General features: G+C 39.9%; 1 protein-coding gene across 10 annotated transcripts in view; it reads right to left on the reverse strand.

Annotated features, from left to right (window-relative positions):
* PARP4 (poly(ADP-ribose) polymerase family member 4) overlaps window positions 1-23,757 on the reverse strand; it is a 153,124-nt gene that overhangs the window by 123,367 nt on the left and 6,000 nt on the right. For 8 of the 10 annotated variants that reach the window (XM_087436343.1, XM_087436346.1, XM_087436345.1 and 5 more), the window contains exons 2-8: window positions 19,564-19,696; window positions 17,587-17,788; window positions 15,460-15,526; window positions 14,176-14,251; window positions 10,509-10,649; window positions 7,680-7,829; window positions 881-1,018 (exon numbers count right to left, since the gene is read on the reverse strand). In XM_087436343.1, coding sequence (XP_087292469.1) covers window positions 881-1,018; window positions 7,680-7,829; window positions 10,509-10,649; window positions 14,176-14,251; window positions 15,460-15,526; window positions 17,587-17,788; window positions 19,564-19,695 — 906 coding nt within the window. In that variant the 5' untranslated portion in view covers window position 19,696. The remainder of the gene's footprint in view (window positions 1-880; window positions 1,019-7,679; window positions 7,830-10,508; window positions 10,650-14,175; window positions 14,252-15,459; window positions 15,527-17,586; window positions 17,789-19,563; window positions 19,697-23,757) is intronic. The other 2 variants (XM_087436344.1, XM_087436347.1) reach the window with 2 other exon arrangements.

Raw genomic sequence — 23,757 nt, forward strand, 5'->3', positions numbered from 1 at the left:
CACGGGTTTGGATCCTGGGTGCAGACCCACATACCACGCTCATCAAGCCATGCTGTGGACGTGTCCCACATACAAAATGGAGGAAGATTGGCACAGTTGTTAGCTCAGGGCTAATCTTTCTCACACACACACAAAAAATCTATGTATCTGTATCTATATCCACAGATAGAGGAATACTAAAGCAACTGTGGGAGACTTCCCTTTCACATAAGATATTTAGAAAGATGTCAGAATCAAACTAGGAACAAAACCCTCCAGACCTGTTTCTAATTACAGAGGTACTTTTTGGATTTTACCCAGGAAAATTTTTCCCTGAAATAAATTAGTTTGATTCCATAGAGGAAAACTGTCTGTATTATATTAATATGATAATGCAGTTGCACAAGTTGTACCACGGAATATTTTCTTTCATTTGCTCTTTCAATTATATGTAATTAAGGGCATTTTCTGGAGAGCTGGAAGCATGCCTGCCTTTCCTTTAGACAGTCAGATGGTACAAGACTCTGAAGCAGTCGCTGTGAAGTAGATTAGGGTCTGAACATCTAACTGAGGACCAAGAGTACCTGTGTCTCCCAGGCCTGCTTCAAACCTTGACCTAGAGAAGCAGGCCTCCCATTGAGCCGGCACCAAGCAGCCAAGCTTTGATCAGCAACTGTGCCTGACACATTACAGAGAGGAAGGTCTCGTTTCCCTGGAAGCTTAATATCCCCTCTGTGCTCTTGGTATTCCCTTTCTCCCAGGTAAGAAGAAAGAACAGTCAGGAATGCATCCAAGAACAACTCGACTCACACTCAGACATAAGTGGTATTATTTAAGCTAATAAGCCAGAAAGCAGGTTTGTCATGTCAGAGGTTCTATTTCAAGGACACAGTTGACTTACATCATTAAGACTAATCCTGCTCACAGGCTGGAGGAGTGTGTGCTCCAGGTGGCCAAGAGCTTCTGCCCAAATCATCTCCACCAAATGGCTCACCTCTTGGCTCAGAGTGCTTGAATTTATTACCTCCTCCAAAAGCAACTGCAACAACAAAACAACAAAGAAACACCAACAAAAGGTTTTCATGAGTGGGTTTATTTAAAACCAAGATGAACAGAGACATGGGAAGAAATAATGAATCATAGCCTAGGAGAGTCACCCACAGCCAAGTCACTGCTAACACTGCACTCCTCCTTGTTCTGCTCATCTCTCCCTCCATCTCCTCCCTACACTCTTCTCTTATTCTCCCTTCTCTTATTCCCATTTTATTTTTCTTTTGCCTCTTTCTTCACCCTGTAACTTTAGGCCTGCCAGTGGCATTAAAAGTTAAGCGGGAGTGACGTCAGCATCATGGCGGAGTGAGCTTTCCCGTGAACTCTTCCCCCGACAAGATACAACAAAAGCAACAGCCACAGACCAACAACGGAATCCCAGACACTGAAAACCTAGAGCGGAGGGATCCACACTGCCGCACATCTGAGAGCGGAACGTGCCGGGCCCCGGAGGAAGTGGGGAGAGGTAAGGAGAACTCCTCTCCCTCCCCATCAGATCAGCGATCCCGGTCCGCGCGGCTCCCAGAGAGGGGGGAGGGGCGGCCCTCGGCGGGGAAACCGTGGCTCTTCGGACTCTCTCAGCCAGTGGGAAACTCCCACACAGAGGACTCAGAGGAGCCACAGGGCTACCATCAACATCTGAGCACCCCAGAGAGCGGATAAAGAGGGGCAAACGAGAAGCCCCCCACATCAGGGACCCAGAGGGCAAAAGAGAGAGCTCCCCCCTCCCCGCAACCCGGAGTCTGCAGCTCGACCAGACGAGACCTAGCGATCCGAGGCAGTCCTGATCAAACGACTGGACCCGTGGATAGCAGCGGGAAAAAAAAAAAACAAAACTGCGGATCGCAGCAGAAAAACCGGGGCAGAGTGCAGGGGGCTTAGACTACACAGCCCTTTACCACCAGACAGTGGCGGCAGGTGGAAATTGCAACCAGAGACTTCCAGGATGAGGAAAAACAAAACCAACACAGGAACCACAATGCAAAAATATATGAAATCACCAGACCAGAAACAAAATGACAAGCACCCAGAAATCAACCCCGAAGACACAGAAATCCATAAACTAAATGACAGAGATTTCAAAATAGCTATCATAAAAACACTCAACGAAATACGAGACAACACAGACAAACAATTCAATGAGATTAGGAGTTTCTTCACAAAAGAGATTGAAATCATAAAGAAAAACCAATCAGTGCTGATGGAGATGAAGAACACAATGGAGGAGATAAAGGAGAATCTGGAATCTTTAAAGAACAGAGCTGACAATATGGAGGAAAGAATTAGTACTTTAGAGGATAGGAATACAGATATACTCCAGATGGAAGAAGAGAGAGAACTAAGACTAAAAAGAAATGAAGAAAGACTCCGAGAAATATCTGACTCTATTAGAAAATGTAACATAAGAATTATAGGTATTCCTGAGGGAGAGGAGAGGGAAAGAGGAACAGAGAGCCTATTCAAGGAAATAATAGCTTCCCAAATCTGGGGAAGGAGCAGGAAATACCAGTAAGCGAAGCCAACAGGACACATATATACATTAACAGACAAAGGCCTTCACCACGACACCTAGTGGGAAGGCTAGCCAGGGTCAACGACAAAGAAACAATATTAAGGGCAGCTAGACAAAAACAAAAAATAACGTACAAAGGAACTCCCATCAGGCTCTCAGCGGATTTCTCAACAGAAACTTTTCAGGCTAGAAGAGACTGGAATGATATATTCAAAATACTGAAAGACAAAAACTTTCAGCCAAGAATACTCTATCCAGCAAAAATATCCTTCAAATATGATGGAGAAATAGTAACTCTCCCAGATAAACAAAAGCTAAGGGAGTTCATGGCCACAAGGCCCCCACTACAAGAAATACTCAAGAAGGCCCTCAGGCCTGAAAAAAAGAAGAGAAAGGGAACAGAAAGCTTGGAGGAAGGAGAAAAGTAGGTAGACAAAATCAGAGAAATAGTAGATCTTTACCGGAATAGGTTAGAAACCACTTAAATACTAAACTCAAAGATCAAAGGAAGAAATTCACCAAAAATAAATTTAACCTCATCACTGTAAACACACAGCCACAACACAAGATAGAATAAGGTATAACAAGAGCAACTTAGAAGGGGAAGAGGAAAGTGACTGAATTGACTTAGTATAAGGAAATAGGAGGCTATCAGATAATGGACTATCTCATACACAAGATTTTTTGCCCAAACCTCAAGGTAACCACTAAACAAATAATCAAAGCAAAACCACATATGATAAACAAAGAAAAAACTAGAAGAGTCATAAGACAGAACAACCAAACTGAATTGGCAGTCCAAAACAAATGGGACAAGAAACAAAGGAAATGCAAAAGAACCAGAAAATAAGTGACAAAACAGCAACATTAGGCCCTCATATATCAATAATTACCCTAAATGTAAATGGATTGAACTCTCCAATCAAAAGATACAGAGTGGCAGGATGGATTAAAAAGCAAGACCCAACAATATGCTGCCTTCAGGAAACACATCTTAGCACTAAAGACAAGCACAGGCTCAGAGTGAAAGGATGGAAGACAATACTCCAAGCTAATGGCAAACAAAAGAAAGCAGGTGTTGCCATACTCATATCAGACAAAGTAGACTTCAAGATAAAACAGGTTAAGAAAGACAAAGAAGGAAAATATATAATGATAAAAGGGACACTACATCAAGAAGACATATCACTTATAAATATATATGCACCCAACATAGGAGCACCAATGTACATAAAGCAACTATTAACAAACCTAAAAGGAGAAATCAACAACAACACAATAATAGTAGGGGATCTTAACACCCCACTTACAGCAATGGACAGATCATCCAGACAAAAAGTTAATAAAGAAATATTAGACTTAAATGAAAAACTGGATGAGATGGACCTAGTAGACATATATAGAGCACTCCATCCAAAAACAGCTGACTACACATTCTTCTCAAGTGCACATGGAACATTCTCAAGGATAGACCATACGTTGGGAAACAAAGCAAGCCTCAATAAATTTAAGAAGATTGAGATCATAACAAGCATCTTTTCAGACCATAAGGCTATGAAACTGGAAATGAACCATGAAAAAAAACTGGGAAAGTGACAAAAATGTGGAGATTAAACAACATGCTACTGAACAACCAATGGATCATTGATGAAATTAAAGGAGAAATCAAAAACTATCTGGAAACAAACGAAAATGATGATATGCCATATCAAACCCTATGGGATGCAGCAAAAGCGGTCCTGAGAGGGAAACTCATAGCGATACAAGCCCACCTTAACAAACAAGAAAAAGCCCAAATAGGCAACCTTAAATTACACCTAACAGAACTAGAAAAAGAAGAACAAACAAAGCCCAAAGGCAGCAGAAGGAGAGAAATAATAAAAATCAGAGCAGAAATAAATGATATAGAGACCAAAAAAACAGTAGAAAGGATTAATGAAACAAAGAGTTGGTTCTTCGAGAAGATAAACAAAATTGACAAACCCTTAACCAGGCTTACTAAGAAAAAAAGAGAAAAGGCTCAAGTAAATAAAATTAGAAATGAAAGAGGAGAAATTACAACGGATACCACGGAAATACAGAGGATTATAAGAGAATACTATGAGAAATTATATGCCAACAAATTGGACAATCTAGAAGAAATGGATAAATTCTTAGACTTACACAACCTCCCAAAATTGAACCAAGAAGAAATGGAGAATCTGAATAGACCAATAACAAGCAAAGAGATTGAAATAGTAATCAAAAACCTCCGAAAAAATAAAAGTCCAGGACCAGATGGCTTCTCCAGTGAATTTTACCAAAAATTCCAACAAGATTTAATACCCATCCTCCTCAAACTATTCCAAAAAATAGAGGAAGATGGAACACTTCCTAAATCATTCTATGAGGCCAACATCACCCTGATACCAAAACCACACAAAGACAATACAAAGAAAGAAAATTACAGGCCAATATCGCTGATGAACATTGATGCAAAAATCCTCAACAAAATATTGGCAAACCGAATACAACAATACATTAAAAAGATCATACACCATGATCAAGTGGGATTTATACCAGAGACGCAGGGATGGTTCAACATCCGCAAATCAATCAACGTGATACATCACATCAACAAAACAAAGAATAAAAACCACATGATCATCTCAATAGACGCAGAGAAGGCATTTGACAAGATACAACATCCGTTTATGATAAAAACTCTCGATAAAATGGGAATAGAAGGAAAGTACCTCAACATAATAAAGGCCATATATGACAAACCCACAGCTAACATCATACTCAACGGGGAAAGACTGAAAGCCATTCCTCTGAGAACAGGAACGAGGCAGGGCTGCCCACTCTCACCACTCCTGTTCAACATAGTACTGGAGGTTTTGGCCAGAGCAATTAGGCAAGAAAAAGGAATAAAAGGAATCCAAATAGGTAACGAAGAAGTGAAACTCTCACTATTTGCAGATGACATGATTGTATATATAGAAAACCCTAAAGAATCTGTTGGAAAACTATTAGAAACAATCAACAACTACAGCAAAGTTGTAGGGTACAAAATCAATCTACAAAAATCAGTTGCATTTCTATATGCTAATAATGAACTAACAGAAAGAGAGGTCAAAAAGATAATACCATTTACAATTGCATCAAAAAGAATAAAATACCTAGGAATAAATCTTACCAAGGAGGTGAAGGACCTATACAATGAGAACTACAAGACATTATTGAGGGAAATCCATGATGACATAAAGAAATGGAAAGATATCCCATGCACGTGGATTGGAAGAATAAACATAGTTAAAATGTCTATATTACCTAAAGCAATCTACAGATTCAATGCAATCCCAATCAGAATCCCAATGACATTCTTCACAGAAATAGAAAAAAGAATACTAAAATTTATATGGGGCAACAAAAGACCCCGAATAGCTAAAGAAATCCTAAAGAAAAAGAACAAAGCAGGAGGCATCACAATTCCTGACTTCAAAACATACTACAAAGCAATAGTAATCAAAACAGCATGGTACTGGTACAAAAACAGACACACAGATCAATGGAACAGAATTGAAAGCCCAGAAATAAAACCACTCATATATGGACAGCTAATTTTCGACAAAGGTGCTAAGAACATGCAATGGAGAAAGGAAAGTCTCTTCAATAAATGGTGTTGGGAAAACTGGACGGCCACATGCAAAAGAATGAAAGTGGACCATGTGCTATCGCCATTCACAAAAATTAACTCAAAATGGATCAAAGACCTGAAGGTGAGACCTGAAACTATAAAACTCATAGAAGAAAATATAGGCAACACACTATCTGACATAGGTTTTAAAGGAATCTTTTCGGATGACATGCCTACCCGGATGAGGGAAACTAAAGAAAAAATAAACAAGTGGGACTTTATCAGATTAAAGAGCTTTTATAAGACAAATGAAACCAGAATCAAGATGAACAAACAACCAACCAGCTGGGAGAGAATATTTGCAAAACATACATCTGACAAGGGGTTGATCTCCATAATATATAAAGAACTCACACAATTGAACAACAAAAAAACAAACAACCCAATCAAAAAATGGGCAGAGGAAATGAACAGACACTTCTCCAAGGAAGATATACAGATGGCCAATAGGCACATGAAAAGATGCTCAACATCACTAATCATCAGGGAAATGCAAATCAAAACAACACTAAGATACCACCTCACGCCTGTTAGAATGGCTATAATCACCAAGACAAAAACAACAAATGTTGGAGAGGATGTGGAGAAACAGGAACCCTCATACACAGCTGGTGGGAATGCAAATTGGTGCAGCCTCTATGGAAAACGGTATGGAGATTCCTCAAAGAATTAAAAATAGAGATGCCCTATGATCCAGCCATCCCACTACTGGGAATCTATCCAACGCACCTGAAATCAACAATCCAAAGAGGCTTATGCACCCCTATGTTCATTGCAGCATCATTCACCATAGCCAAGAAGTGGAAGCAACCTAAGTGTCCCTCGACTGACGATTGGATTAAGAAAATGTGGTATATATATACAATGGAATACTACTCAGCCATAAAAAAAGACAAAATCGTCCCATTTGCAACAACATGGATGGGCCTGGAGCGTATTATGTTAAGTGAAATAAGCCAGAAAGAGAAAGACAAACACTGTATGATCTCACTCATATGTGGAATATAAACCAATAAACCAGAGAAAACTGGACTGTGGTTACCAGGGCAGTGGGGGTGGGGGGTGGGCACAAGGGGTGAAGGGAGTCACATATGTGGTGATGGACAAACAAAAATGTACAACCCAAAATTTCACAATGTTAGAAACCATTAAAACATCAATTAAAAAAAAAAAAAAAGTTAAGCGGCATTAAGGGTTAAGGACCCCTGACTCGTGACCTAGGTTATAATGAAATCTTTTGAAAGTTGTGAGGGTTAGTTGCTGAAATAAGCAATAAGCTTTGTGGCTTCTCCTGGAACTCACTCTCCACTCAGTTTCCATGCCATTCTGTGGGTTTGCCTTTCCTTTTCTTAACTCCTACTCTTCTCTCCTGCCAGTTTTTTTATTTGTCATAAAGAAAACATTTCTATTAAAAGTATTCAATAGATAACACAAAATAACACGTATAAATGATCTTACTGCTTGCAATTTTTCAGACGCTAATTGGGTTGCTTCGGGCGTAAAATGTTCTCTTAGTAGAAATCCTTGTTTCTTCAGGTCTTCAATGAAATTTTCATAGTATTCACTTGCCTCTGCAGAGGTTTTCTTTACACATAACTGTCTTCTGGTCTATGAATTACATACGCAGCAAAGTGTTAGGATATGAGGATACAGTAACTTACTAACATATCAATCTTTACTGAACACCTACTATGGACCATGAGGATAGGAACATAAATACGTCATTAGATCCCCGCCATGAAGGAGTTTAGAAACTAGTTTTTTCCAAGAATTACTTAAATAGTCAGTTCTTCACAAAACAGCCTAAAACCTGAAAGTAAGGGGAAAAAGCCTTAGCAGGCACAACAGGCAGAAAAGACACATTTGATTCATTGGAGAGTCGTTCAAACGTTCATTCAGAGACTATCTACTCTTACTTTTCATACTATTCTAATTAGCTTTGAAGTCTGGCTTTCTAGCTTTTTAGAAATGAGAAAAATAAACTAGGGGAGGGGAAGAAAAGAAAAATACCTCAGAAATGAGTATTGTTAGAGACAGGCACACAGTCAAAATGAAATGATAGCTACAAGCAAGGAGAAAGGCAGGAAAGCTCGTAGGTCATACAAATAAGGCTAAAGGCAGGCAGCGAGAACTCCTTTGGATAGGCACAGACGGCCTCCCTCATTCCAACCTTCCCACGGATGTGGCATTTTCTACTCTTCCTGGAAATCCCTGCCCCTGTAGTGAGCAGTTATCCCAACATTAACCTCAGAGAATATGGGAGGACTTGCCACAGCTGGGAGCGGTGGTGTCGGCCACGCGCCTGGCTCTGAGGTGTGCAACCCCGGGGGAAGTCGGACTACTCGTAGCACTGACAAACTTCCCCCGCCCCCCACTGGTGGCTACAGGATGCCTCTGAACCTCGGAACAAAGAAGTATATCATGTTCAAGTTACTCCATTTAAGAAGGTAGAGTTTAACATAATTTTGGAAGATTTCTGTCAAAATGGTTTAATAGAGGAGAAGGGCAAGCTAGAAAAGCCTCTTCTGCAGAATGGCTCTTCTACTGCTGGTTAAGTGAGGATTACTTCTATCAAGGTGAACAGACTAACACCAGGGGCCTCTACCGAGTTCTTCGACTCGGCTTGCCGCAGGAGGAAGGCTCCCAGGCAGGGCTCTCGCCACAGTAAGCAGGAAAGGACAGGATGGCCTGTGTGCAGTGTTATAGTTTTCTTTTTCACAAAGAAAAACAACTACGACACTTTCTATCATGGTTTTCAATTTGATTTTTACTTACTTTTTAACAACACGACTAAATCCTCCACAAAGTATAGTATACATTTTTGGGTAAAAGGTAACAAAACCCTTTCTCCTTCCTGGACACATCTGACCTTGGATTAACTCTTTATATCTGTTCCCATGGAAACCTGATAGGATAGAATGTCAGCTGTAATTAGGCCAACTTCCTTGGGTAATAGTGACCTCTCATTACTAAATTGCATCGGGACTGGGAGTTCAATGAATGACCCATAAATAGCAGGTGGGAAACCTGAGCCTTGGGCTTCCGTGGGAGTGATGACTCAAATAACGGCCACTTTCCTTAAGGGCATCTTGAACCTAGACTCATGTTATAAGAAATGTGGGCTCCTGTGTGGTGCGGCTTCTAAGTCAGGCAGATCCTGCACCCACCAGATGGGAGTCTCCTTCCTTGCCCCAGAGCTGACACCTGGAGTGGGGGCAAATGACAAGTGTGCAGAGCCTGAGTGCATGGCAGTGAGGACCACTCCCACTGAGGAGCACCTGTGCGCCCTGCGGGCTGCTGTGTCTCCTGCCCATAGGTCTGAAGGTATAGACAGAAGACACCCTGAAGGGGTCGCAGCATTTTATTTGAACTATAGGGATTAGTTCTGAATTAATTTTTCTTTCATAATTGTTTCAGGTTGGAACCATGCCCTTGACTTGATACTGACTTAGCGCAAAGGTCTCGGCCTCTGCAAAGCCTTTCTTGCTGTAACTGAGCCCAGAACACTTCACATACATTTCAGTAGCAGCTCCATCACAGTGGATATAATCATGAATGTGCTGTTTCCTCCCAGCTGGCGATTTCTGAGGGCAGGGTGTGAAGTACTTTTCATCTTTGGGTCCCAGCCTCTAGTAGATGGCCTGATACACAGTAGGCAGCTACCAAACGCAGTGTGTGAATGGATTGCTTTTAGAGGTGTTCACACTGTGGGGCCAGCCAGGTGGCACAGTGGTTAAGTTTGCGCATTCTGCTTTGGCGGCCCGGGGTTCGCTGGTTCGGATCCTGGGCACAGACCTAGTGACCACTCATCAAGCCATGCTGAGGCGGCGTCCCAAATAGAAGAGCTACAGACCTACAGCTGTGATACACAGCTATGTACTGGGGCTTTGAGGAGAAAAAAAAAAAAGAAAAAGAGGAAGATTGGCAACAGATGTTAGCTCAGGGCCAATCTTCTTCAATCAATCAATCAATCAATCAATAAAAAGAGGTGTATACATTGGGAAAATATTCCATAAGTGATCCAGAACAGGAGCAGGAGCCCTGAACGCCCTGCACCCAGCAAGTATTCTCCTCTGAGGAGAACCCCGTGCTGGTCTGGTCAGGGGGCTGTTCTCACCCTGCTCTCCTCACCTCCTGCATTCCAAGAGAGAACACATGTCCACTTTTCAAAACTATTTACCAGGTACAAAGAAAAAGGTTAACAGATTGGCTGGTTCATTGACCAATTTTAAGGAAACTAGTTATGAACAAGGGCAAGCACATAGGCATCAATATAAAGATCATCACCTCCACGCCGTCAGCCAGGAGGAAGTGTGCAGATATGAGAAAAGCGTGGTCCCCAGGGTCCTGGAAGCACTGCAGCTCCACCACGACCAGTTCCTTAGCTCCCTCCATCCCATTCTGGAAAAGAGGTTGCTCTTTCATAAGCTGCATTCATTAAATAACAAACCACACACACCATTTAAAAACTTACAAAAATCAGTTGCATTTCTATACTTTAATAATGAACTAACAAAGAGAACTCAAGAAACAATCCCATTTACAATCACAACAAAAAGAATAAAATATCTAGGAATAAATTTAACTAAGGAGGTGAAAGACCTATACAATGACAACTATAAGACATTATTGAAAGAAATTGAAGAAGACATAAAGAAATGGAAAGATATTCCATGCAAATGGATTGGAAGAATAAACATAGTTAAAATGTCCATACTACCTAAAGCAATCTACAGATTCAGTGCAATCCCAATCAGAATCCCAATGACATTCCTCATGGAAATAGAACAAAGAATACTAAAATTCAGATGAGGCAACAAAAGACCCTGAATAGCTAAAGCAATCCTGAGGAAAAAGAACAAAGCTGGAGGCATCACAATCCCTGACTTCAAAACATACTACAGGGGCCGGCCCCATGGCTTAGCGGTTAAGTTCGTGCGCTCCACTACTTGCAGCCCGGGTTCGGATCCTGGGAGCACACTGAGGCACCGCTTGTCCGGCCATGCTGAGGCCGCGTCCCACATACAGCAACTAGAAGGATGTGCAACTATGACATACAAATATCTACTGGGGCTTTGGGGAGAAAAAGGGGGAAAAAAGGAGGAGGACTGGCAATAGATGTTAGCTCAGGGCCGGTCTTCCTCAGCAAAAAGAGGAGGATTGGCATGGATTAACATTAGCTCAGGGCTAGTCTCCCTCATTACAAAAAAAAAAAAAACTACAAAGTTAAAATAATTCAAACAGCATGGTACTGGTACAAAAACAGACACACAGATCAATGGAACAGAACTGAAAGCCCAGAAATAAAACCACACATCTACAGACAGGTAATCTTCGACAAAGGAGCCAAGAACATACAATGGAGAAAGGAAAGTCTCTTTATTTATTATTATTATTATTATTATTATTATTATTATTTTTCTCCCCAAATCCCCAGTAGATGTCATAGTTGTACATCCTTCTAGTTCCTCTATGTAGGACACAGCCTCAGCATGGCTTGGTGAGCGGTGTGCAGGTCCGCACTCAGGATCTGAACCGGCGAAGCCCGGGCCGCCAAAGCGGAGCATGTGAACTTAACCACTACGCCACTAGGCCAGCCCCAGGAAAGTCTCCTTAATAAATGGTGTTGGAAAAACTGGACAGCAACATGCAAAAGAATGAAAGTAGACCATTATCTTTTACCATACACAAAAATTAACTCAAAATGGACTAACGACTTGAAGGTAAGACTTGAAACCATAAAACTCCTAGAAGAAAATATAGGCAATACATTCTTTGACATCGGTTTTAGAAGGATCTTTTCGAATACCATGTCTACTCAGGCAAGGGAAACAAAAGAAAAAGTAAACAAAAGGGACTTCATCAGGCTAAAGAGCTTCTGCAAGGCAAAGGAAACCAGGAATAAAATGAAAAGACAACCTACCAACTGGGAGAAAATATTTGCAAATCATATCTCTGACAAGAGGTTAATCTCCAAAATATATACAGAACTCATACAACTCATCAACAAAAAAAACAAACAACCTGATCAAAAAACGGGCAAAGGATATGAACAGACATTTTTCCAAAGAAGATATACAGATGGCCAACAGGCAAATGAAAAGATAACATCACTAATCATCAGGGAAACGCAAATCAAAACTACAATGAGATATCACCTTACACCTGTCAGAATGGCCATAATTATCAAGACAAAAAACAACAAATGTTGGAGAGGATGTGGAGAAAAGGGAACCCTCATACACTGCTGGTGGGAATGCAAACTGGTGCAGCCACTATGGAAAACAGTATGGAGATTTCTCAAAAAATTAAAAATAGAAATACCACACAACCCAGCTATCCCACTATTGGGTATTTATCCAAAGAACTTAAAATCAACAATTCAAAGAGATCTATGCAGCCCTATGTTCATTGCAGCATTATTCACTGTAGCCAAGACATGGAAGCAATGCAAGTGCCCATCAACTGATCAATGGATAAAGAAGATGTGGTATATATATACAATGGAATACTACTCAGCCATAAAAAAAGACAAAATCGTCCCATTTGCAACAACATGGATGGACCTTGAGCGTATTATATAAGTGAAATGGGCCAGACAGAGAAAGACAAATACTGTATGATTTCACTCATATGTGGAAGATAAACTAACACATGGACAAAGAGAACAGATTAGTGGTTACCAGAGGGGAAGAGGGTTGGAGGTGGGCATAAGGGGTAAAGGGGCACATATACATGGTGACTGACAAATAATAATGTACAACTGAAATGTCACAATGTTTATAAACTATTATGACCTCAATAAAGTAAAAAAAAATGTTGATTATAAATTTAATACATGTTCATTTAGAGATGTAATTTAGAAAACATAGAAAGTCTAAAGAAAAAATAAAAATCACCTGAAATCCTACTACAGATATATAATCACTATTAATATCTTGGTATATTTCCCTCCTGTATTCTTACTATAGATATATCTGTATATAGTTAAATTGTACCACTTTCTATATTTTCTTTATCACAGAGGGAATGTTATTTTCAAGTTATATTTTATTAAAATATCTAAAAAATACAAATAGAGCATCATTTTGAATGCTAGTGTTAATTTGCATTTGTGTGATCTTGGAGAAAAAGTTTTTGTTTTTCTTTTTAAAGAAAAGTAATGGAAATTCAACATGGTAAAAATACTTTGTGTCAAATCTCTTAAAATACAAGAACCTGTTAATAACAGGGAATAGGACCTTTATTTTCAATGTCATATTAATATTTTGTATTGTTTACATTTTTATTATGCACATGCATTACTTTTTTTTTTTTTACTTTAATTTTTTGTTTATTGCGGTAACGTTGGTTTATAACATTGTAAAAATTTCAGGTGTACATCATTGTACTTCTATTTCTGCATGGACTACATCATGTTCACCACCAAAATACTAATTACAACCCATCACCACACACATGTACCCAATTATCCCTTTCACCCTCCTCCCTCCCCCCTTCCCCTCTGGTAACCACCAATCCAATCTCTGTCCCTATGTGTTTGTTTATTGTTGTTATTATCTACTACTTAATGAAGGAAATCATACGGTATTTGACCTTCTCCCTCTGACTTATTTCACTTTGCATTATACCCTCAATGTCCATCCATGTTGTCACAAATGGCTGGATTTCGTCGTTTCTTATGGCTGAGTAGTATTCCATTGTGTATATATACCACAGCTTCTTTATCCATTCGTCCCTTGATGCATTACTTTTATAATAAAAACACTAAAAAAATTAAACATTAAATTTTAAATGTAAAAATTTTCTTGACTATTAAAAATCAGCTCATATATTAAGGAACATTTATTCAGGATATGCACAACTTTTCAAAACAATGAGAAAATTATCAAACAGGAAAAATAATCGGAAGCCATTCAAACAGTTTTCTTTTCCAAATAGAAATCAGACTTACTTTTTCCAAGGTGTTATATTTTGCAACTTCAAAATCTTGAGGAAAATGAAGAATTTTAACATTCTCTGTATAAAACCTGAAATTTGTATAATTAAAATTTTAACATTTAAAATGGACTTTTAGACTAAACAGAATTTCATAAAATTTTTCTTGTAGATCTCCTAATTCCATCAAAAATATATTTTAAGTCCCTAATGCCTCCTTAGATAGTCTAAAAATTGTGAAAAGGTCTTGTGGAATGAGCTGGATTCCTCCTTTACGTAACTGTAGAGCTCTGTTGCCAAATACTATGAGTGTCTGCACTGGATGGCAGGGCGGCACCAAGCAGAAGCAGAGGCATATAGCAAGGAGGCCAGGGGCCGCCCGGTGGCGCAGCAGTTAAGTGCGCGCACTCTGCTGCCGTGGCCCGGGGTTCGCAGGTTTGGATCCCCGGTGTGCACTGACGCACCGCTTGTCAAGCCATGCTGTGGCGGCATCCCATATAAAGTAGAGGAAGATGGGCACAGATGTTAGCCCAGGGCCAACCTTCCTCAAGGAAAAAAGGGGAGGATTGGCATTGGATGTTAGCTCAGGGCTAGTCCTCCTCACAAAAAAAAAAGAAAGAGGCCAGTGCATTGGAGAAAGCACAGCCCCTCCCAGAGACAGGCCACCTGCCTTCACTCTGGATTCTGACACTCAGAAGCTGTGTCACTCCAGACAGGCGCACCCCTCTCTGGACCACAGTCAACTCCCTTTTAAAATAAAGGTGTCAGACTTCTGATAATCTCTACTTTTAATTTTGATGTTTGTTCTCTCTTTTAACACTACTATTAGCAAATACAAGAAGACTGACTGTGAGGCCTACCTGAGACTGCAGTTCTGGGTGCACTTTAATAAGCCACAGAGAACTTTAGCCTCTCACACTCCATTGGCAGAAAGTTATTATTTCCATTGTTTAAAATATCAAGTAGAGAGTAATGAACTGTCTTTACTCTAAAGGCTGTTCAGTGTGGAAACAGTGAGCAGACTGCCCAAGTCTCATCTCCAGTGGTTTTTCTTTTTTAAAATCAATCTAACAATTATGTCCAATCTCACATAATACTGAGAAGATAAAAATAATTATCACTATACTAGTTGAAGTGAAAAGTCTTAAATAAATAAAAAGTTAATACAGAATTAGATAAGCAAGATAAATGAAAATACTACAAGAAATAGTGATGTACTAATAGAATTATAATACTGTGCTTGAAGTTTAGAAAACATTTTGCAAACTCTGTTGAGTCCTAATGATCAGAAGTAGATTACTTAGTGAGTTCCACAATATTCTCCTTCTCTGTGGAATTGTCCAGGGATAGATCATCTGTTTTCACTTCTAAAATGAAAACAAACAAAATATTTGTTTACTACTCAAAGATTTACTAAAACTAGTTAACAATAAATGCTGGAATTGTTTAGATCCTTGAATATGGGTCATATTTGCCATACTATTCTATTTTTTGAGGTCAGTAAATTAGCTATAGTTATTGGTAATCTAAGGACAACAAAGTGGGAGAAGAGGAAGGTAGAGCAGAAGACAGTGAGAACACATCATTATAATTCTATTTTAATAGACACATGAGGAGAATTCTAATGTAATCCTACGGTGAGCATAGTTATGAAATGCATTTCTAATATACTACAGGATCAGAATGAGTTCCTGAGAGCCATAATGTCACAAACAAAGGAAGCAGGAATGTTCTAGTTTAGAGGAGGGAAATTCAAGGGTTCTTATGGGAGGCCAAACAATTTTTGCCTCATATTTTTCTTTCTTTCTTTTTTTTTTTAATTTTATTTATTTTTCCCCCAAAGCCCCAGTAGCCCCCAAAGCCCCAGTAGATAGTTGTATGTCATAGCTGCACATCCTTCTAGTTGCTGTATGTGGGACGCGGCCTCAGCATGGCCGGAGAAGCTGTGTGTCAGTGCGCGCCCGGGATCCGAACCCGGGCCGCCAGCAGCAGAGTGCGCGCACTTAACCGCTAAGCCACGGGGCCAGCCTCCTCATATTTTTCTTATAGAGGAATGGTAACACTAGCATTATTATATATAGGAATAACTCTTTTAATGCAAAGATTTTCTTCCAATTTTAATTATGCTATCAAGATTTCAAAGGTCATCAGTGTATTTGTAGTAATTCTGGATCTGACTGTATTATTCTGGATGTTGAAAAATGTTTTCCATGTAAAAGGAGTTTTCCATCCTGCCTATTTTGTTTCAGCTACCATTTTCTGAGAGAGCAAGAAAGTCTGACGACAGCATTTCTGGACAATCATTTGTCTCAAGAGGCTGAACCACACCAAAACATATAGATTTCTAAAATTCTTATAAATAATACAATTGATATCATACAATATGATATCTAACATACACCATGTGCTTACTATAAATTAACATCAGAACCATTTGACTTTTTTTTGTGTGTGTGAGGAAGATCAGCCCTGAGCTAACATCTATTGCTAATCCTCCTCCTTTTTTTTTTCCCCAAAGCCCCAGTAGATAGTTGTATGTCATAGTTGCACATCCTTCTAGTTGCTGTATGTGGGACTCGGCCTCAGCATGGTCGGAGAAGTGGTGCGTCGGTGCGTACCCGGGCCACCAATAGCAGAGCGCGCACACTTAACCACTCAGCCACGGGCCAGCCCAGAACCATATGACTTTTGATGTGACTCATGAGGAATACATTTCTCTATGTCTAAAGGCTTTCTTCTCAGCCAGATTCCAAAATAAAATCTGGGTTTATAAAGGCGATACATTTCTTTTGGAGAGATTGTCTTTTGGAAAAACTTCTTTAGCAAAAAGCTGGCCATAGGTGCCGGCCCAGTGGCACAAGCAGTTAAGTGCACGCGCTCTGCTTCGGCGGCCCAGGGTTCGCAGGTTCGGATCCCAGGTGCGCACCGACGCACCGCTTGTCAAGCCATGCTGTGGCGGCATCCCATATAAAGTAGAGGAAGATGGGCATGGATGTTAGCCCAGGGCCAGTCTTCCTCAAAAAAAAAGGGGAGGATTGGCAACAGATGTTACCTCAGGGCTAGTCCTCCTCACACACACACAAAAAAAGCTGGCCATAAAATTTCCAGTCTTTAAGTTGTGGTGATTTTAACATAAAAGGTTCTTCCCCCTCCCAGTTAAAATTACACATCAAGTTTTTTGAGATTATCAGTGTTTTTGTAGTCATTCTGAATCTGACCACACTAGACTGGATATCGAGAAATCTATTTCTATTGCTAAAGTAGCCTTTTGTCCTTCACTCTTTTGCTGCCCATTATCTGAGATAATAAGAAACCTAATTATTTTCATAGTATTTCTAGACAATCCTTTGTCTATATTATCTTTGACAAACCAAAATGTTTACTATAGCACCTATAATACATTAAGTGCTTGATATGAAACACTTACCGGGACTGCTTGCCTTTTGACAAGGAGGTGGTGTGATGTCCACAGACTTATTAGGATCATAATTCTTTACATCCAAGAGTCTCCTTTCTTTGACAGATTCCCATATAAAATCTGGGTTTGCAATATGGATATGGTTCTTCTGGACAGAGTTCAGTTGGTACTGGCTTAGAACATCAGCACTGTCTAAGATTATATGTGTGCACTGAGAAAAAAAGAATCAATTTAATATGCATTAGTAAAAACAAAAATTATTTGTATCTGTAATTTTCACTCTTAAAAAGGTAATTTGTTTATTACCAAAAAAAGGGTGTTTGAAGGTAATATGTAAAAATTTTTCTCAGATTTCTAAAACTTTGATAAATAATATAATTTCTAGTTACATATAAGTTAAAAAATACCAACAGTTTTTAAAGAGTATGGATATGGATGTACCATAACTGGTTAACCAATCCTAGAAGTTGTTTCCAAATTTTCACTAAACAATGCTGTGCCGAACATCTTCATGTACACATCTTCATACACTTGTTTAATTACTTCCTTAGGAGTGGAATGAGAGGTTCAAAGGATATTCATTATTTATTTATTTTAATCTGTAATTTTATTAATTTATTTTTGAATAAATAGTATACGCACATTGCAGAAAATCTAGAAGTAAAATAATAATAAGTTAACCACTGTTCCCAGGTCCTCTCCCCAGAGGCACCTGTTATAGCGTCTTCCTCAGGTGTCCTTCTGCAGGTCCTCTATGCGGAGACAACACACTTTTTTTAGCCACAAATGGCAGTATACTAAACACACTGGTCTGTACTTGCTTTTCCATTTAGCAATCTATGTTGGAGATCATTCCTCATCACTACATATTGAGCTGTCTCCTTCGTTATAATAGTTGGATGCACATTTCAAATGTTTATATACGTTGGCAAAATAACTTCCAAAAAGGCTGCGCTCACAGTTTGTGAGAGTTTCTAAAAAATGAGAGATCATGTTGGCATTCTCTACCTGGAAGATAAACTGAGAAGGTCTAACAGGCATGAATTATTCATCCAGGCACAGAAATGGTGAGACAGGCTGTATAAGGGAAGTATATACAATTCTGCCTAAACTGGAAGTAAACAGGGCATTCCATTTCTGATATTCATAGGTAAACTACTTAATGCCAGAGAAGCACCCAGCATCCAGCTGGAGTTGAATGTGCTTCACAGAACAAATCAGGCTCCCCTTCAGCAAGCCCCAGGGCTGTGGTCCAGGAAGGGGCAGGCTGAGTCAGCCCCATCAATTGACCAATAAAGGGAAAAGCAATGGACATGGGGAAGCCTCTGCATTTGCAGGCCTGGAATCCAACCACTTTGGACTTCAATTTTTACTTCTCATGACGAAGTGGTTAAAAAAAAAAGAAGTTAGCCTTAATTATCTTCAGGATTTCATCCAGCTGTGAAATTCTATATCTAAACTGGCAGGACTACAGTTCATTTCAAGAGAGGGAAGGTAGCTTCTTTCGGCCTTTAAATAAACAAAATAAACAGTACAAGCTGTACCACGAAGATCAGTTTCGACTGTGTGTTTTCTGTCTGTTCCCTGTGAGCCACACGTGCAAGTGTCACTACAGTGTTGTCATACTGGTGAGCGACTATACAGAGTGCTCTTAGCAAATGCTGCCCTGTAACTTTTCTCCTTCAAGAATCGATTTGGCTGGTCTGAAATTATTTCTATTTATGTCTTCAGCTGTGCTTTAATAATATCAGATTCACAGGCATGTGGGATTGTCCTACAGCTCACGGGAACAGGGAGAAGATGGGACTGGGTGGTCTTCCCTCTTCTGCCTTTCTCCAGCCCAACTTCCCCAGTGGCCAGGCTCAATTTCTCCCGCCTTCGCTAACTCTCCTGCTGCCAATCTTCTCTGCTTGCTCTTCTAACCACGACCCCTGCTCCCTTAACACACAATGTTTATCATATAGTTCTTATGAAATTTGCAAATACCTGAGGATTTAACAGAAAGGAAAATTTTCCACCATTTTCCTTAATGTCAGTTTGTAGCTTTTTCTTCTGTCGACGAGGTAGTCGCTTGACTTTCAAACAGAAGGTACAATTTGCAAAGATTCCCACAGTCATCCTGTAGGGAAAAAAAGTTTCAAGTCACAGTTTTTAAGGATTCTCTTTTCAGTGAATATAATTGACAGTGAATTTAGAATTGTTTTACATGTAAGCTGTGGCAAAATTGGATGTTATTTGTAAGAAAAGATTGCATTATATTATACAATCATGTGTTGCTTAACAATGGGCATACATTCTGAGAAATGTGTCATTAGGCAATTATGTCCTGTGAACACCATAGAGCGTACTTATACAAACTTAGATGGCATAGCCTACTACACACCTAGGTAATATGGTATAGCCTATTCTCCTAGGCTACAAACCTGTAGAGCATGTTACTGTACTGAATACTGTAGGCAACTGTAACACAATGGTAAGTATTTGTGTATCTAAACATATCTAAACATAGAAAAGGTACAGTACAGCCAGCCCTGATGGCCTAGTGGTTAAAGTTTAGTGCACTCCGCTTCGCCAACCTGGGTTTGGTTCCCGGGCACAGAACCACACCACTCATCTGTTACTAGCCATGCTGTGGCAGCAGCTCACATAGAAGAACTAGAAGGACTCACAACTAGAACATACAAGTATTTACTGGGGCTTTGGGGAGAAAAAAAAAGAGAGAGGAAAATTGGCAACAGATGTCAGCTCAGGGCAAATCTTTCCCAGTAAAAAAGGGAAGGGAAGGGAAGGGAGAGGAAGGGAGGAGAGGGAAGGGGAGAGAGGGGAGGGGAGGGGGAGGGAAAGGAAGGGAAGGGAAGGGAAGGAAAAGAAAAGAAAAAAGAAAAGAAAAGAAGAGAAAAGGTACAGTAAAAACAGGGTATAAAAGATAAAAAATGGTGCACGTGTATAGAGCACTTACCATGATGGAGCCTGCAGGGCTAGAAGTTGCTCTGGGTGAGTCAGTGAATGAGTGGTGAGTGAATGTGAAGGCCCAGGACATCACTGTACACTACTGTAGACTTTATAAACACTGTGCACTTAGGCTACACTAAATTTATTAAAAAAAATACTTATCTTTCTTCAATAATAAATTAACCTTGGCTTACTGTAACTTTTTTACTATATGAACTTTTAAACTTTTTGACTCTTTTGTAATAACAGTTAAATAAACAGTTTAAAACACATACTGTACAGCTGTACAACAATATTTTCTTTCTTTACATCCTTATTCTATAAACTTTTTTCTATTTTTAAAAGTTTTTATTTATTTATTTTTTAAACCTTTTGTTAAAAACTAAGACACACACACTTTCACCTAGGCCTACACAGGGTCAGGATCGTCACTATCACCGTCTTCCTCCTCCACATCTTGTCCCACTGGAAGGTCTTCAGGGGCCATCACCTGCATGGAGCTGTCATCTCCCAGGACACCATGCCTTCTTCTGGAACACCTCCTGCAGGGCCTGCCTGAGGCTCTTCTTGAGGAGCGGTCACTCTTTTCAGAAATATGTCCATGGTGGTTTGCTTAGTTTGTTTCTTTTTTTTCATCATAGATTCGCTTGTAAGCAGGTAATGCACCATGAAAATTCCTCTCTATCAATGAAAACCTTTTGGTGTTGGGGTCCGTGTTTTCAAACTTTTTAAGGAGATTGTTGAGGTCTGCAAAAGCTTCTGCTAAACACGTCACTGTGAATTTTCTTGGGGGTTCTTCTTTTTCTTCTCCTGCAGTTTCCTTTTCTCCTGCCTCTTCTTCAGCTATGCACACCTGTTCAACGTCTAACAACTCTTCATTAGTCACCTCCTTAGGAACCACCTCTAGGAGCTCTTCAGTGTCATCTTTACCCACACCCAGGTTCAAGTTGTTTGCCATCTCAACCACAGCCTTGTTGAGGCAAATCCTATGAAGTCATGGACGAACCTCTTGAGTGTTCTTCCAGATGCCATTTGTACACTCCTTGGTGACATCACCCCAAGCACAAGCAAGGTTGTTGATGCAGCCATAGATGTGGTAATCCTTCGAGAATTGCATCAGTGTCTTCTCAGTGTCTTCCTCAGCTACAGCAATAGCCTGGGCAAAGGTCCTCCGCAGGTAGTAGGCCTTAAAAGCTTCCCCAACTATTTGATCCATTGGTTGCATCAAAGAGGTAGTGTTTGGAGGGAGAAACACTGCTTTGATATTGGGACGAAGATCATCAATAAAAGGAAGATGTCTGGGAACACTGTCAACAATAAGTAGAATCTTAAAAAGTATGTTAGTCTCCAAATAGTACTTTTCCATTTTGCTGACTTCTTATTGCTCCTGTAGTTCACCGGCAGCGTGTGCTTATTGATATACTTGAGGGCCCCGGGGTTCTCACTGTGCCAGATCATAAAGAGTTTCAATTTGTAGCCTGCAACATTGCCCCCAAGCAGGACTATTATCCTGTCCTTAAAAGCCTTGAAACCTGGCATTGACTTGGCCTCCTTATGGATGAAAGTCCTTTCAGGCATCCATTTCCAGAATAGGAAGCCTTCATCCATACTGAATATTTGCTCTGGCAAGTAATTTTCCTCTACAATCAGTTTATCTAGAGTTTCCAAAAATTCTTCAGCTACCTTCACATCAGCGCTCGCAGACTTGCCACTCACTTTCATATTATGTAATGAATGACGATTCTTGAATCGTTTAAACCACCCAGAGCTAGCAGTAAATTCAACATCATAGTCAGGTTCCAGCATTTTCTTTCAACATTGCAAACAAACTTTGTTTTGGCTGTGATCGTCGGTTATGGTGCTGAGAGGGCTATGCTTCTGTGTCTATTCTTCAATCCAGGTCATTAGAAGTTTCTCCATGTCTGATACAGACCCTCACTGAGTTTTTGTTAGTCTCATTGCCTTCAATAAAGCAGATCCTTTAACAGCTTCTGTCACTTTGTTCTTGTTCTTCAAGATCATAGCTATGGTGGAATGGGACACGCCTGACTGGCGAGCAATAACTGTCACTGATTGTCCACCTTCATAGTCCTTAATCACTTTTAATTTCGTTTCCAGGTAGATCACTAGATCTGGCCTCTTACTGGCAACATTAGCAGTGAATCTTGTACAATTAGGGGCCGTGATGAACCAAACAACACAAGATTAAATCAAGGAAAAGAGAAACGATGCAATCAAGAGATGCAGTAACCACAAGATGTATGAGGCTGCTGCCGGTCTAACACGGCATACTGTTTTACAGTAAAGTTCTTTTATAAGTAGAGAGAGTACACTCTAAAATAATGATAAAAAGTATAGTATAGTAAATACATAAACCAGTGACATAGTTGTTTATTACCATTATCAACTATTATGTACTATACGTAATTGTGTGTGCTATACTTTTATATGACCGGCAGTGCGGTAGGTTTGTTTACACCGGCATCACCACAAACACGTGAGTAATGCGTTGTGCTATGACAACACGATGGCTACAACATCACTAGGAGATAGGAATTTTTCAGCTCCATTATAACGTTATGGAACCACTGTCATATTTGTAATCCATTGTTGACCAAAATGTAGTTATGTGGTACATGACTGTAATCACAAAAATTTAACATTATCCGAGCTTGCAACATGTATGTTGGTTTTAGAATCACATCTATCCTTTAAGGCTGATACTACAACACCCAAAAACCCTTTTGTATAGGCTCATAATATACATCTTAATGAAAACATGACAGATTTCAGTTACAGATCAAGTGTGTGGTTTAAGAAAAGCAGCAGTGGGATGGCCCGGTGGTGTAGCAGCTAAGTTCTTGTGCTCCACTTCAGCCGTCTGGGGTTCACAGGTTCGGATCCCAGGCGCAGACCGATGCATAGCTTGTCAAGCCATGCTGTGGTGACGTCCCATATAAAGTAGAGGAAGATGGGCACAGATGTTAGCCCAGGGCCAATCTTCCTCAACAAAAAGAGGAGGATTGGTAACAGATGTTAGCTCAGGGCTAACCTGCCTCACAAAAAAAAAAGAAAAAAAGAATATAGAAGCATTTATTTGTAAATTAACATTATGTGATAGTGAAACCATGGGTTTTATATATAATTCCTCTATAAATTCCAAGAGATTTATTAGTTATGTGGGTTTCTGCTCAGCCATTCTGGAGAAAAACTGAACAATTACTAATA

The sequence above is a fragment of the Ceratotherium simum genome, chromosome 10 (genome assembly GCF_057802395.1).
Source record: "Ceratotherium simum simum isolate JZ-2026a chromosome 10, ASM5780239v1, whole genome shotgun sequence".
NCBI classification, from domain to species: Eukaryota; Metazoa; Chordata; class Mammalia; order Perissodactyla; family Rhinocerotidae; genus Ceratotherium; species Ceratotherium simum.